Genomic DNA, 16,782 nt, shown 5'->3' on the forward strand with positions numbered 1-16,782 from the left:
GAAGTTTTGGAGGTACCAAACTAGACTAAGTGTACCAGCCCTTTCTAGTATCCTGGGAAGTTCCAAGGATGGGTGTTATTCCATACTAATTGATAAGGATTTTCCCATCCTGCATTCCTCTTTCCATGGGAAGCAAGTATTTCATGCTATAAGTGTGAACCATTAGCCTTTATCACCAGGCAACCACACTATCAAGACATACATATCTGTCTTAAAGAACATGCCTTCTATCTAGCAGCTCTTCTCTCTTTGCCGTTCCCTGTTCACACAGACAGCCCTCCATCTGCAAGGCAGGGTCTATGCTTCCCATGTGTGATTTGAAAGCACCTGCCCACCTTGCAGATGGTGTTACTCCATCGCAGTGTGGAGTCATCCCTGACAACACAGCGTATTTCAAGGACATGAAAGGGGATGATGGAGTTAAGGTCTTACTGAAGCTGTCCCAGACAATCTGAGCTAACTGTAGTTACGGTGTATAATTTTGTTGTCGTTGCTGCTGTCATTGCCAAACCGTGCAGGAGGTGAGGTTTTGTTTATAACGTCTCATACCTACTTCGGAGGGGGAAGAACTCTCAAACGGCAGAAGAAAGGGTAGAAATCCCGATTCCCCGTTAAAACTGCCCCCAAGGAACCTTTCAGTCGTCTGGCGCTAACTTTTCTAGATGCTGTTTTTCTGCTCAAATGGTTTTGGTTCGAGTTTTTCCCCCCCTTTTGATGCTATTTTTTTGCGAACGAAAAAAGCGTTAAGCAAGCTGAAGTAGCAGCAGAAGGCAAATGTGCCTGTGCTCAAAACTAAGTTAAACTCCGAGGGACGCGCAAGCGATCCTTACCGTGCGGGACCGGAGCTGCACGGCGGGGCCGGGCGGGAGGCCACCGGCCGGGACGCGCGGGGCCGGCTGGCGGCGCGGGGAGCGGGGCAGCCGCTGGGGCACAGCGGCACCGCCGCCGCTCCTCCCTTCGCCGTCCGGCACCGCTCCCGGGAGCCGCGGGGCAAGCCTCGGCTCCCGGCTTTCCCGCTGGAACTCCGGGAAGTAGAAGGGGATCCCGCCCTCGCGGCGGTGCGGCTTTGGGGTGCGGGGCCGGGGAAAAACGAGCGGTGCTCTTACCCCCTCCATTTTTGTAGCAGAGGTAGGGAAATCGCCAGACGTTGGCCAGGTCCACGGCGAAGCCGATGACGGAGAGGAGGAAGTCGATCTTCTTGCCCCAGGTCTCCCGGTCCTGGGTGCCGTAGCGCGGCGCGGGGGCGGCGGGCAGGAGGCTGCTGCTGGTGTATTGCACCCCGTTGTGCTCCTTCACCAGGATCAGCTCCACGTCCTTCCTCGGGGGCGGCGGCCCCGCGCGCTCCGGCAAGGGGGCCACCACCGACACTTTGCGGTCGGGCTGGATCTGTTTGTTCATCCTTGCCTGTTTGTTCATCCTTGCCTTAAACATCCAGAGAGAGCGAGCTAAGGCGGGGGAGCGGGCGAGGCGGGGTGTGGGAGCGCAGATAACGGAAGTGCACTTCCCGCTGGAGGCGAGTCCGCGCTCCAGCCCGCCGGTGTCAGCGCGGCAGGAGCGAGGCACGGCCGTAATAAGAGCCATGCAAATGAGGCGGGAGAGGGGGGACCGCGGCGCCCGCGCCCGCCGGGGTGCCCCCGGGGAGCGGGGCTTCCCGCGCCCTTCCTCCGCGGGGAAGCGGCCGGCAGCCGGGCGCCGCAGCCTGCCGAGCCGCGGGCGCACCGCGCACGGCTGCGGGGAGCCGGCCGGAGCCCCGCATCCAGCGGCGGCACGTCCCCCCGGGCCGGACACCTGCGGCTCGCCGTGCCGCGGAGCGCCAGGCGCTCGGAGCTGCTCCTTCTCGCCAGGCGAGATGCGCGTCCCCCGCAAAGCGACCTGAAAGTGCCGTTCGCGGGCAACAGGTAGAGCTAATTTGGATTGCCTGCTTCCCTGCTTTCGCAGCTGAGCTGCAGGACAAGGGCAGCTTTCCCCTGTCTGCTAGCGTGCCTTTAGTTAAACGGTAGAATTTGCCTTTTGACGTTAGAACTTGGTGAGGTGCAGATTGGATGACAGAGCTGGACACTGCTAATACTCCTACGCCAGGACTGATGAATGCCTGGCTTTTTGTGTCCTGGCAAGTGTGGGGCTGGTAGGATTCAGTTGTCAGGTTGAAGTATTTGCAGGACATTAACTATTTGCTGCTATTCCAAACGGGACCTGAGTCTTATGTGTAAAATGAACAGTGAGTTAGCTGGCAGAACGACTGGTGCCAAAAGTTGGCTAAATACAGCTGCAGAAAGGGGTTTGGGGGGGCTTTTCCTGTTACAGCCGTAAGCAGCAACTCTACATTCAGTGTCTGTGAAGGGAATAAAATTGAGCACAAAAGACAGAAACTGCCTTCTGCTCCCCAGTGTTAAATAGCTTCCCTTCTGCCTGCCATCAATGAGAACAGGTCAGAGCACAGAGGATTCTCAGTGGTGTTACAGCCTACCATTCTTATTTGCTCTGCTAGGACTGATAATACAGTGTTGTAACTGTAAATATGTGAAGAGGTGCTATAGTCAGAGTTTGCAAGGAATAGCAGCTTCCACTGCTAACATGGAATGTGAAAAGGAAACCCAGCTTAAAGCTAAAGCTTGCATATTGGTATCCTTCCCTTCTCTCTGTAGGCCACAGACTGCAAGGTGCTAGTAAGATAGCTATTGACAATTTGCAGATTTTCTGGCTTCACAAAAAGATTTTGGTTCAAGCTCCAAGATCCCAGTTGTGACTTGGATCCTAAAGCCTTTATCTGGGTGAAGTGATTGAACAGTGGCTATACTGTTTCAAAGCAGTTGTACACATAGAACATGCAGCTTATATGTTCTCTTTCAACTACTGTCGTTTTCTGCCCCCGTTTTCTCTATTCTTTTGGACACTTCATGCCATATATGCTGCAGATACTTCCCCTGCACACAGTCTTTACCTAGTACCCTGTAAACACTTGTTCTTTGCCCATACAGTACACTTTACATTCATGTATAGCTACACTACTGCCTACTCCTCATACCATCCAGCAGTCATTGCCATCACATGCATCAAATACATACCCATGTTACATGCAGTGCCCCCCCATATGTTCCCCCCCCCCCCCCCCCCCCCCCGCATTTCAGGGAGTCCTAACACCCATCCTCTCATAGCAAGTACAAGAAAAGTTCTGCTCTGGGTGTAAGAAGAGCCTCTGCTCCCACCTGCAGAGCCCTGAAGCCATCTTGCTGACAGACTCACCAAGTAGCACTGGGGATGCCTCTGTCCCATTCCCTGGTACCTGTGGAGAGAGGAAAGATGACTGAAAGGGGATTCCTCCTTGATGCCACCACTCTGGAACTGCAGTATCTCTGGGAGCTGAAGCTGTAGTCTAGCCAGTAGGAGCTTTTTAAACCTGGTTCCCCTCTCTCCACGTGACTATTACAGCCTTAATAATCTGCACACACTTCCTACGCTAGACAACAGCACTCCTATATTGCTTCTGGAAAAATAAGGCCTTACTAAGGAACACCCTTTTTCCCCACAAGATCTCAATTAGCTGAGCTAGATCATGATGGCTATGGTGGGAGGAATCTAGAAAGCCCCCGCTTATTTCCTAAGAGAATTAAGTCACTGTGCATATACATATATGCCTTTAGTTCTTGCATGGAAAATGTGCACAATCAGGTTAATGTAATAGCTGCTGCACCCTCAAGGTAAGAAAGTCCTCAATTGGATTTTATGAAAAAGTTGCTTAACCTTGAATCTGCCTGGATCTTGTTATGCCTAATGGAGCCTGACAGCGGGTAGAGTTGAAGTCAGAGGAAGGAATATTGTATTTAGAAACCTCAATGGAGCCAGGCAAGATGGCAAGGTGTTGGTGGTACTCCAATGTTGACTGGGAAATAGGCTATAATTTACTTTAGAAAAATCAGGTGTTACTGGGTTAGTCATCAGTTGTTTGAATTCTTGTCTGTCTTTCTCTTTGCAACATATAGGACAATATACTGTGTGCTGTAAGAGTAAGCTGGGATTGTCACATGTTAGTGTCTATGAAGAAAAAAAAGCCCCAGTGAACAGCAATTTAGTGTGTACTTCCAGATTTCCATTTACTACTGGTGTGAAGGCTCACTGTGCTTGTTGGCAGCAGGGTTTGAATTCTCCATCTTCGGCAGCACAGCCCTTTGCCACTGGTATTACAAAGCTACAGGAGCTGGTTACTGTCCTTGCTGTGAACCAGCTTTTGGATCTATCTAGCAGTGTTCAAATATGTTAGAACTTGGGACATCTGAAAGAGGTTTTGTCATGGTTTAGGCCCATCCAGGGACAAAAGATCATGATTAGACTTAAGTACCACAGACTTTGGAACTCCTGAAGTACAGGGAGGATTGCCACTTATGGTCTTGGACGAAGCAGACAAGGCTACTCAGCTTGGGGAAGAAAATGAAACTTAATCTGCCTTGAATTAAAACATAACAAACAGGAATAGTCAAAGGAAAAATAATACAGAGTAGGGTGAATGATGCTCCTCAACAGTCCTCCCTTGCTCCAGCTTGGGGACTCCCACACGCTGAGCCACTCTGATGGGATGCTACAACAGTTCATCTTCTCTGGGCTGGGGTCTAAACTGCTCACTCCCTCTGACCTGGAGTCTCCAACTCTCACTCCCTGTGTCACGGGTTCTCTACTTCTCATCTTGAGCTACAAGGATGTCTCTGCTCTGGCATCCTTCCTTCTGCCTTTTCCTGGCTGCGGGCTCCGCGTGGTCGTTACCATCTTGTCCTTCTCTTCCATCTGCCTCCATGCATTTCAAATTCCTGTCCTTAAATAGTGTTGGCAGAGGCATTAGATTAGCCCAGCCAGGCTGGAGGTGGGTCTGAACCTCAGAGCCAGGGGAAAGCCCAAGAAGTTCTTTCTGGGCCTGCACTGCAGCCCCGTCCCCCTGTTACTGAGCAAAAGCAGCTCCTCACTAAACCACAACAGGCTTGCTTCATATTATGTCCAATAACCCTGATGAAAGACCTTGGCAGTTGAATCAAACAAACAGTGACTGAGGGGGTGTATGATTGCTTTATAAATAAATTGAGGTAATTGTCACTGAGAAAAAACCTACCACTACCACCATTACCATTTAAACCAAAGTACAAAAGAATCATGATCAATTTAGTTGGAGAAGGAGAATAATTTTATTAAAGTGGTGAGTACATTGGTAACTGAAGACCTGGATTTTAAGATATTGTTTTATGAGTCATGGTGTATGATGAAGTTGCTTGGAAAAGCTAGGATTTGGACTTGAAGATCCAGAACATCATTTTCTTATTCAAGATATAACAAAAAGAGTAAAAGGGGGTAAAGAATATATACACCAATGTATATATTTCAGGTCCTGGTACATCCACAGAAACTCCAAGCTCATTCTGGCCTTGAGGTCCACTGGCACTGAAAGACTAAACATTTTTCAAACAGAGTGCACAAGCTGAATGAAGTTAGGTTTGGTTATTCTGTAATGGAAGAAACTTGGGGAACAGCCAGTTGCTGCAGGAAGTGGGAACAAAGTAGACAACAGCCTTCTGACTGAATCAATGTTAAACCAATTTCACAGTGATTTCACATGACAGTGATGCCCATCTTTCTAGGTTAGCAGGTAAAGGATACCACGCTATTGACTGTGTCAGACACCTTTGAAGGTGGTAGATATATCAGCTCCAGCTTCTTGGACTGCTATGAGTGCGTTGGGCAGGTTTGTGCCAAAGTGTCTCTAAAATCATATTGCCATTCCAAATATAGTGTTTACTTAGCATTTAAAAGCTGTGATAGTAGTAGCATCTGTATTTTTTTTATCAAGTTGCTTGAGCTTGTCAGTTACACACTTCATTTTACCTGGGATCTACTACCCCTGGCATCAGGTGATCTTGTTCAAGGGAGCCCAAGCAAGCTGTCTCATGGAGTCTTTTTCATTTGATCACATGCAGAATATGTGTGTGTGGAGAGGATGATGTTGAATTCCAGGAATTTTATTTCTCATGGTTTTGCCACTGCTTCCTCTCTATAGACACTCTTCACTTTGGCCTCTTTCCAGCTTACTAGCACTTCTTATCTTTTAAAGGCTATGAATCTTTGAGACATTTGACACCAGAAGTAGTTAAGTTCTAGCTTGAACAGTATTCTTTCTTGCTAACTGGCTCTTGCTACTGCTTTAGCATCAGGTTTGTTCTGTCTCAGAGATAGTTGTATGAGAGTAATTTGCTCTCTGTGTGTAAGTGCAGTGAAGCTGGGAACATGCCTAGTTCCAGTCTGGCTGTGCATAAGGTGCACGCCATCCTCCTGTCTTCATCTTGGCTTGTACAGGAGAGAATCCAGGTGCAGGGTCCAGAAGGAAACAAGGGCACACACTGGCCTAGTCCCTACTTTGAAGAGTAAGAGAACCAACACGCTTGGATCCACTGTAGCCCACTGGGTTCACCACGTCACGTATTCATATAATCTTTCTCTTTTCTAGTTGGAATAAACCTTTCCTGAGCAAAAATAGCCTAGATTTCAGAAGAAGTCTTACCAACATTTAGTGAAACAGTAGTAATTCCCAGGATTATCAGACAAGACTTTAATGAGAAGGGGATTTCGCTTGCATTTTTCACACCTGTATTAAATGTTTGTCCACAGACAGGTTATAACCACCCAAGTCATTCTGCTCTGTTATTTCTCTAATTCTTAAAGGCCAAGTTTAACATTTTATTCTGTTTGCTTCCATCCCATTTCTATTACTCTGGGATTCTAGTGTAAGAATTTTTTTCTTTGAGTCCTGTTATTCAGTGATTTAATATTACCTCCCAAATTCATGATCTCTAAATTTCACGAGCAACTACAAACTTTTGGATGTATATTATTAATGCAAATATTTAATAAGTTTAATCCCAGTAACAGATCTTTCAGGATGGGTAATCTCTAAGCCTGTAATTATCCTTACAACACAAGTTAGTATTATATTCTCTTTAGTCAGTTCCTTTCCTGTCTTAACAGTCCTATTTATCTACATCTTTTCTGCTCAGACTAACAATTCCAAGAGCCATTGTAGCAGCTGCTTTTGTGAGGTCATGATAGATTAAAATCTACCACTTTTTCCTTGCTTTTATGGAAGGCAGTTATCAGAATATGGTACTAGATTAACCTGGCATCCTTTGGGAAGCTTGTTTTTCATCTAGCAGTCTTCTGTGCTTATATGCCTATGGTAGAATCCGTGAAGCATGTTTTAATTTGGTACCTCCATCCAGTTATAGGATTATATCCATCTCCTTAAATCAAGGGTTTTGTAAGCTACTTCATAACCTCAGTTACCTGCAGACCCAGAACAAGACACCTTGCTTGATGTCCAAAGGTAGACTGGGAGATGATCCAAAATATATCACAATATGAAAATTCATGGAATTTTGGATGATCTTAAGACCATTTTTTTTACTGCACTGCTGACAGTAAGGTGCTGGATGGATATTATTTTCCTCCTGTTGAAAGACTAAACAAAAACCCAGAAGCAATCTGTCCTCTCTTGCTGGGAAGACCTGTCCTTTCTCTAGGTGCCAGTCTCTTGCTGGTATCTCTGCTTGTACAGCAAGTAAAATCTGTCCAATTGTGCAGGCTGCAAAAAAGACTGAGAATGAGCACTGATATTTTGCTTAATTATAAATAGGCACCTAAACGTGAGCTTCTGAGCTTAAGTTTATTGTCTACTACACTTATTATTGAACACATTCAAAGCCCATCATTATGGAGCCTTATTAATTTTAAGAGGCGTCATGCACCTGTATCTCAAGACACAACAGGAATGATTCGTTTTCCAAATACAAACCATTTGATTTCACTAAAGCCTAAACACTGACAACATTGAAATTATTTGCTGTTGGTGCTTCCTACCAAATTATTTCTTTTGGTGTAGAAAAGAGAACTCCTTCTGTGGCCAGTGCGAATGACCTGCACAGATGGAGAGATGTGGAAATGAAAGCCTCACTTGTCAAAATTCTGTTTGTAATTTTTGGCTTTTCTAAGAGTACTCAGAAACAAATGAATTGTGCTCAATAAAGTTGTCTTTTCAATAATGGAAGGCATGCAAGCAGCAGCTCACACTGCTGTTGCCCAAGGCTTACACTGCAGTTATATCCAGATCAGAATTCTGTTGTGCTAGACACAAGCACAGCAAGAAGTCAGATTCACCTTACCTAACTAAAAGCAATTAGCTTTCCATTGATGGTAGCTTGATAGAATGGACCACTCTATCTGTCAGTGTTCCTAAGGCAACTATTTCCTTAAGCTTTTGATATTGTGATTCCATCTCTTTGAGACAGGAGAAAAAAACCAACCCCAGTAGCTAATTGAAAATAGTCACTAAAGCACTGACAACACCAAGTCTTTGTTTCTTTTAAAAACAAAGTTAATCTGTAAATAGAAACATTCAGAAGGATCCAGGTTTCATCATGGGTGTTAGTTGAAGGGCCAAAAATAATGTCTTCTCAACGTTTGAGAACGTCTGTGTATGTTTTGCCTAATGTAAGTTTATGCATTCATCTTAGAGTGTTTTCATGTGGTCACCTCATGTATAGGGTTGAATGGGTTTTACTTTTACTGTCCAGAGCCTTTGCAATTCTATAGCAACAGGTCCATCAAGTTGTGAACTGATTTAGTACTTAGAAACCTCCAGTTGCCCTCAGTTGCAGCATTTGTCCAAGTGCAGCACCAAAGAGCAAATTAGCTTCCCAGCTAACATTGACTAGTTCAGACAGTTATAAGTAAATTGGTTTTGTTGAGCTGATTGTTTTAAAATTAAGCCTCCAAGCACCAAAGAATCAGCAATGCCGAAAGAGACTCAGAGCCTGTCTTCAAAGTTATGACAAGTCAGGCACTTGGCAGTTTTCACAAGGACCAATATTTTAATATGGGCTATTGGATTATTTCTAAAGAGGCTTCTTAGCCATAAAAGAATTATGCTCATTGGCTGGGCTGTGACAAAAATACAATTGAATTAAGGATTGAAATAATTTAGGATGCAGCTGGACAAGTTGTCCCTGCGGCTGAGCACTAACAGATGTATTAAGCATTGGAAATTGCACAGAAAAAAAGGTATAATTGATCTAAGGTAACCTTACTACTTTATATTAAATAAATCAATGCTGATAAGCTGAAAGGTTAGAAGCAAGAAGCTGAATTGAAGGAAGGTGGACCTAGGAAAAAGCAAGTCTAGATAAAACAAACTAACTTTTAGGTCCTAAATGTGGTCAGGGCTGGGGACACTTGAGCAGATCTGGAAGTACAGTGACTATGAGTTTCTAAATCAGGAGGAACACTGGGGGGTGTTGGGGGAGAGCAAAGGAGGGGATACCAAATGCACATTCTCACAGAAAGGACATATTTTCTATGTGAGGAAAAAGAAAATGTAATTAGCCATCTCTATTAATGTTAATTTGTGCATCTGAAATCAGTCATCACCGAAAACCCTAGATGACCCACAGCCCTCAAGCTCTCAGACAGATGTATCTACGTCTATCACTGCATTTCAACTCAGGGATTAAAAGGAAAGACTGCACTGTGACAACCCTATTATACAAGGGAGTTGAGGGTTTTTTTGGTGGGGGTGGTGGGGGAGGAGGTATGTGTGATGTGTGTCTGTTGGTCTTAAAAGGATCAGGTGAACCTGAATCGTTGGCCAGTAATGTAGGTGGAGATAGGCTGCCTGGACATGAGCAAGTGCAGTGGTATTGGGCTGTGGGAGGCTATAGAACAAAGAAAAAAAGATCATTTTCTAGCTATATCTGTTCTTTTGAAAAGTCAGAGACAAACTTTGCACAGTAAGAGCAGCTTCAAATAAACTGTTCTGTTTATTTAACGTATTTACCAAGGCATAGGAGAACACAGGATTTCTCTGTTGTTACTTCTAATTCCTTCTCTGCGTTTCCAGACTATGCCCAAATGGTTTCGTAGGCATTAACCTTCTTTTGCAAAGAATGGAAAGATCTAGAGAAGAATCCTTGCACCGTTGCTTTGAGTGTACAGACACTCGCAGGGCTCCTGCTGATGAGAGCGAAGGAGCGGGCACAGGCAGCGCTGCCGCGCCGGCACCTCGCAGCGCTTCCGCTGCCGATGGCACCGTGCCGTGGGGAAGGCGGCTGTGGGGCAGTGGGGAAGGGGTATTGTGGAGAAGGCGGCTATGGGGAAAGGTTACTGTGGGGAAGGTGGCTGTAGGGCTGTGGGGAAGGCAGCTGTGGGGAAGGGGGGGCTGTGGGGAGGGGGGCAGTGGGGCAGTGGAGCCATGGGGAAGGGGTCTGTGGGGCAGCAGGACCATGGGGGCTGTGCTGGCACTCATGCCCCTGTCAAACACTGAGCACCTCTGGAAAGAACAGAACTCAGAGGTTTTCTGCACCTTTGAAAATAAGGAAGACACAGAGTTGCTTAATGACAAAGCAAACGTCCTCATTCAAAGGATCTACTTGAGACCTACGGACGACAGTGTTTAAAGGCAGTCCCAGCTGCAAAGTCAGGTAGTCAAAGTTTAGGCAATATTGCCAAGATGATATTTTAGTTAAGATTTTGCTGTGGCAAAATCAAATGGAAGAGCTGACATTAGATCTTAGAACATGGCTGTGCCCCTGACGTTCCTCTGACAGTCAGCCCTTTAAGCCCACCAGATGCTCTTCTGTCTCTCTGCCATTTCCAGGAATTGAAACCTGTGTGACCTACCAATTTCATGTAGGTTTCCTAAAGCTCATACAAAATTTTGCCTGATTGCTCCATGTCCTGAGCAGACAAGCATCTTCGACATAAAAGGAAGGGGAACAGAAATGCTGATTTTGACGCTAGATGTAGATTTGAAGAATCAGTCATTTCTTTGTAGATTTCAAATTAATGACCTGAGATGTAACCAGCAGGTAAACATGCAATCATCTCTCCTTCATGAAGACTTGCATGTTGCATTGTCTTGATGTCCATGTTATGATGAGTGTATCATTCCTTGTGGTCAAGGTCAAAAATTATCATTTGTTGGGAACCTGTGCTGGGGAAGTTGCATGTACTCACCTCTGTGTTGTCATTAACAGTTTCTGTGATGTTTCTGAGAGAATTCTGTGATTTGTTTGACAGCAGAGTCTAGAACTCTGTTCTAATAGCAGTCTGCAGTGGACTTCATCCTGTGCTCATGCACAGTTACATAGGAACAGAAGATTACAAACACAACAGATTAGAGGGGGAGAAGAGATACCTAAACAGGGGCTCAGATTATGAAGTATAAGGAGGTCTTGCCCTGTTAAGAAGAACTGGCAGCTATGCTCCTTTTCATTTTTTGAGAACACCTACATTTGCAGCCTTCCCATTCTCTGTCCCACTGATGGTCTCTTATATCCCTTCCCAGATCATGATTATTAACTAATGAGACATCATTATTAACTATTGAGTCCATGTAATCACAGTAGAAGAGTATTCTGCCTGCTTTCCTTGTGTCTGTGATTTGGGTTTTTCAAATTTAGACAAAAATAATATGACTGTGCACTGGAAAGGTAAAATAAGTTGCTACACAGCTTATCTCCAAGCATGGCACAACATTGTGCTACACACCTGTTTACCCTCCATCTGTGCTTTTGCCTGTGGTGAACTGTGGCCATGGTTCTTTCAGAGTCTGGGTACAGAATGGGAACTCAAATGGCACCATTCACTCCTGGTTTAAGTGACACCTTTTGCATGCCAAGGACAGTGCAGTGGAAATGGGGAACCTGCCTTCACTGCAGGAACTGGGAGGAGAAGGAACTGTGATGATGAAAACAGAGTCACTCTTCTGGCCATAGAGAGGAACCCAGAAAAATGAGCACAAGGTGGAACAGCAGTGCATTCTCTGAAAGGATCTCCCACAGAAGGGAATATCTTTTTCTGAAGTGAATCTGAGAGAGTGCCAGCCCCAGGGTGTGCCTGGCAGCAAGATTGAGTTGGAACAGAGCTGGGGAGGGCTGGTGGGTGGTGTGGCAGGGTGCAGATGGGCTGAGGTACTGCAGCTCCTCAGGGATCCTCTGCCTTTGTGGGTGGGCCCAGGGCTGCCAGTTTGTCCATACCTCATGATATTTAGGGCATTTTCAAAAAGCCCCACATTCCTGAATTCATGTGATTCTGTTAGAAACTCAACTTCCATTCAAGGATAAAGATACATTTCTATCTCATAAGCTTGAAAATGTGAGCCATAGGGGCTTAAATCCAGAATAAATGCCATACTATTTTTTTTTGAAGAAAAGATGAATTTGGGAGGGTTTTCTAGTGTGCTTTTTTAATATCTTCAGGAGAGAAAAACCACTCTTTGCCTTCAGGGAGACATCTCAGAACCTTTCTAGCATACTTCACCTTCTGCAGCTCTACCATAGTAGGAAGGTAGAGATGGGGAAACAAATGGGATCAGGCCCTAATTACATAATGTTCTACTCAGTTGTGCTGTCCTGTAAGTGTACAGTGCAGAAGGTTCCTGCTCAAAGGAGCACATGAAAAGTAAAACATAAAGATGAGAGGAGGGAGTAAACTGAATGTATTTGAAAAGATGTCAAAGCAAAAGCAAAGTAGCATATTATTATGCAAAGTCAAGAAATACTGGCCTGTCTCATGTCCAGCTTCTGCATCTTATTAGCAGTTTGTAGATTTTCAGGAGAAGGGAGTGTCAGATGTTTTCCATACCTCTTTGTGGGGGGCTCAGGCTCCTGCTGGGCCACAAAGCAGTGTGGTTTGCCTTGAATTCCACTCCAGCCAGGAGTTCAGAGTCCTTCCAGCAAGGGCTCTGACCCAAGGCAGTCTGATGCAGATGAGTTGAGCTGGACTCAGAGCTTTCAGAGGAACTTGGGAAATGTGGTTTCTCTTTTTTTTTTTCCTTCTATTTTTTCTATGTGAGAGAATAAAAGAAACCAAAAAGAGACCAGTATAGATACTGCTTGGTTAGGACTTGCCTGTGCTGGCAGCTAAAGGCTGGTTTGTTTTTTTCCATTGCAAGAAGGAATAGGCTAGCTAGGTTGATCTCTGGTTAGCACAGGAGACCTTTCAATAAATTAACAAGTACAGAAGAAACTATGGGAACTTAAGAAGATGAGTTGTTTGAGTGTGTGACTTCTCTGAAGCTTCCTGCATCTTTTTTTTTCCATCACAGCTATGCTCTAGGAGACCCTAGGTCAAATTTGTAAGGCCAACTGCACTTGGAAGGAATGTTGTGTATTTAGTTATGTCAGGATATTCTGACTTAACAGGACTAGAAAAGAGAAAATAAGTAGAACCAAATTAAGTTGATATGGTCAATAACTTTATCAGGGAGAGGGCTGCTGAAGGTAAAATTGTCTTTATTTTACTACATACAGATTAGCATCTGTTCATCTTCTTTCAGTTCTAGAATTGCTGCAGTTGTCTTCAACATCTCCCATTTCCTATGGGCTTCAATCCTCACAATACTTGATCTACGTGTCTGTAGAGGCATAAGCAGGGTTTAATGCAGCAACAGAACTTCAGTGTTCTTGTGATGAATTAATCATTAGGATGGGCCACTGATTCCCATGTTATGTATCTCATACTTTTCCTTGTTTCTCCATACCTTCATTCTTTTTTTTCCCTTCTTCTGAGGTGGTCTCAACAAAACTTTGTTCCAGTCCCTGCTGTTTGGGTCAGTCTGTGCAGCTCCAGAGAGGAGAAAATGGATGAGAGCTGCAGAGAAAGCAGCAACAAGACACAATTTTCTTACTGGAATGAGTATGAGGCCAGGAGCAGGGAAATGCTGGAAGCTTTGTGCTGTGTTTGTGTAGTATAATAACACAGTTCTGATGGCACACTAATTCAGTTGTTTTACTTTCAGGAACTACTAAGGCAGTATTGATGCTTCCGTAACTGGGCTGGTTCATTATCATACAATGTAATTACCTGATTCTGGTATACAGTTTGGAGAACCTATTTTCTGGGGCCTGTTCTGTCTTGGCAGATCTACCTGATAATGCAGCTTCCAAAAATGTACATTAAAGAGTTAGATTGCTGTGCTGAATACATTATATTTGTATTAGGTGGGGTTTGGGGCCCTGTTTTGATAGGCTCTGTGAAATGTCCAACATAAGGCTAATCCAAGCTCTAAAGGATTCATGTTTAAAAACAATTCAAACAGGTAACAATATGTATCAGGCTCAAGTTAAAATCTCAACCATTTGAAAGGAATTTGGATCTAGACCGACCTTTAGCATCTCTGGAGGGTTTATAATTAAAAGTAATGAATAAAACTGTGGTAGGGACCTTACCATGTCATTGTTGACCGTAATGTTAAGCTGCCTTACTGGGATTTATGGAGTTTCTTCCTTCTTGTTTAATAATGTTATTTCCTCTTGGAGGAAAACTGTGGTGGTAAAACTCTGCAAAGGCAACAATGCATCTCATAAACAAATTCATTTCCTTCTTCAAACATTGTTTCATTCAAGAGCAATACATTCAAAATTCCTTTTAGCACTGAGTCTTTAATTGGTTCCTTTTGCAGGAATGAAGCAGCCATTCTTTGAATGTCCCTTGGAGTTAAAGTCTGCTGTGCTATCTCCTGTAGGAAATGCATCCTTTACTGAACTGTAGCAAGGGAATGACCTTGATAATGTATTGCATGTATGACTTTAATATGGAGCTTTGTAGGAATTTCCCACACGTGAGTTTTTAATGGTGAGCATTTACCTATAATATCTAAAAACATCACCCTTAATGTTTCTCTACAGGGAAGCAGCTGAACTTAATTTGTTTCAGGATTGTTCCATGATTGTGAAAAGGAGCGAATGAGGGACACCTGTTCCTGAAGTGAGCCCATCTCATTTCATCTGTCTCTGAGAAAGCCTCAGCTGCTCTGCTTCTCCCAGAAACTTACTTAGTAAGGCCCAAGGAAGAGGTAAGAGTGGATTTTCATTTGTTTAACCTTAGGTGTAGCTCTTGTTGGTTCATTTTTTGTTTTTCACAGACTATTGCAACATGCAGATGTGATTTGAATGCAGGCTTTTTTGTTAAGACTCTATAGTCTCTTTGTCTCCAGTTGGTAAGTGTAGTTATTTGAGATGAAAACGTATCTGTGTTACTGCTAGTGTTTAATGTTCTGTACAGAGAAGAGACAGAAACTGAGAACATGAAGGTAAAAGAGAAGAGGTAAGTGGTACAATCTAAGTGTTTTTGTGGCTTAAGTGTAAATGCTGACTAAGTCTGGGAGGAATAGGCACTTGTTTGGGAAGTGTTCAGTGATTAAAAGAATGGTTTGGCTTTGTGTGTTGTGTAGGAACAAATTAAATTCAGATTGCTAGTTGCCAGACATTAATTGAAACTATGATGTAACTAAAGTTACCTGGATTTTAGCATTACCATTAATATTGTGGGGAAGAGCATTAGTATTTCCTGGACAGCTGAGGTTTAGGTTAGATCTTTGTTTTCCCTTCCTTTTTTGGGGATAACTTGGAATTTTTAATAATATTTTTGTCCAATCAAGTAGTAGAGAACACACAATGTGATTGCAGGATAGCAGGAGTGGTAAGGCTGAAGCTGTGGAAGATGGTGTGGTGTAACCCAGGGCTGGAGGTGTTCAGTTACAACTATTCCTTAGTTGCTCTCTCACGATGAGTGGATGCAGAGAACGTAAGCACTTGCTTTTGAACTCTTGATCAATTAATGAGATACCAGAGTTGTAATGGGTATGGTGATGAACATTAACTAGTTGTAGTATAAGCCTGTAAGCAAAAAGAGACCATAGCAAAATATGGCACCATGGCAGTGTTTCCTCGCTCAGCCATGAATAATGAAACAATTGAATAGAAATTGCTGTTGTTGAGGGGGAAGAAAGCCTCTATACAGACACGTGCCTTGTGAGCCAGCACTGCCTTTCAGTAGCAATAACGAAGTCAATGTGATACTGTGCCATAAAAATGAGATGAGCTTCCTTGTGTATAAATGAAGCTTTCATTAAAGGGGTTTGTTGCACTGGGTGGCAAACAGCTTCCATTTTCCCCGAAACAAGGCTGACTGGAAATGACTTGGATTACTGCTATAAGCCAAAGAGACAGTGTCATGCTGCTGCTGTGCCTCTAGTTGTAGCTGCTTAATTACCAGGACATGAGTTGCTCCTCTGCCAGTACTGTGAGTGCTTCCTGGCTTCTCATTAGTCTTTCTTTGCCCCGGGAATGACATGTGGGGAGTGTAACTTGTACTTTTTTTTACCAGTCCTGTGCTTAGGGCCTCCAGAAAACTTATTTTCACAATTAAAATGGAGTTGATGGGGATTTTTTCTCTCCTATCTCTCATTCTTTGTGCTCAGCGCTTGTTTAGGCTGTGTTTTCTGAAGAAACAAACTGAGACTGTATTTTAGCAACACTTGGTCCTCTACACTGTAAGTGTTTTTTGGAAAATGGTACTTTAAGAGTACCAGAGGCACCTTTGAGCTTTAAACAACATGACCTTCTGTCTCTGAGTGTTTCCACACAGCATTTGTCTAGAGACCAAGGTGAATTTTATCCTGAGATGCTGCTTCTGGAGTTAACTGCTTTCTGAAGATATAGAAAAGAGCTCTTGATTTTTGTTTTTAATCATTCCCCACCATCTGAAAGGGGTTGTCACATGTGGGTCACAGGCATCTGCCTAGTGGCAGACTTCTAACCCAAAATGCTTGTTGTTGTTGAATGGTTCATTTCACTACTAAAGACCCAAGCTATAGAGTTCTAGTAACTGAAGACTCCACATATCTATGTGTGTTTTATTTCTTAGAGTCTGGGTGACCTGATTTCAGTGGCACTATTTTTAGGAGAGAGTGATCAT

The 16,782-nt window shown here is 44.0% G+C and overlaps 1 protein-coding gene across 1 annotated transcript in view; it reads right to left on the reverse strand.

Moving 5' to 3' along the window:
* SLC6A2 (solute carrier family 6 member 2) overlaps nucleotides 1–3,273 on the reverse strand; it is a 61,478-nt gene extending 58,205 nt beyond the window's left edge. The window contains exons 1-2 of the mRNA XM_062007305.1: nucleotides 3,244–3,273; nucleotides 1,107–1,404 (exon numbers count right to left, since the gene is read on the reverse strand). Of these exons, the coding sequence (XP_061863289.1) occupies nucleotides 1,107–1,404; nucleotides 3,244–3,273 (328 nt within the window). The remainder of the gene's footprint in view (nucleotides 1–1,106; nucleotides 1,405–3,243) is intronic.
* Between the last annotated feature and the right edge of the window lie 13,509 nt (nucleotides 3,274–16,782).

The sequence above is a fragment of the Colius striatus genome, chromosome 14 (genome assembly GCF_028858725.1).
Source record: "Colius striatus isolate bColStr4 chromosome 14, bColStr4.1.hap1, whole genome shotgun sequence".
NCBI classification, from domain to species: domain Eukaryota; kingdom Metazoa; phylum Chordata; class Aves; order Coliiformes; family Coliidae; genus Colius; species Colius striatus.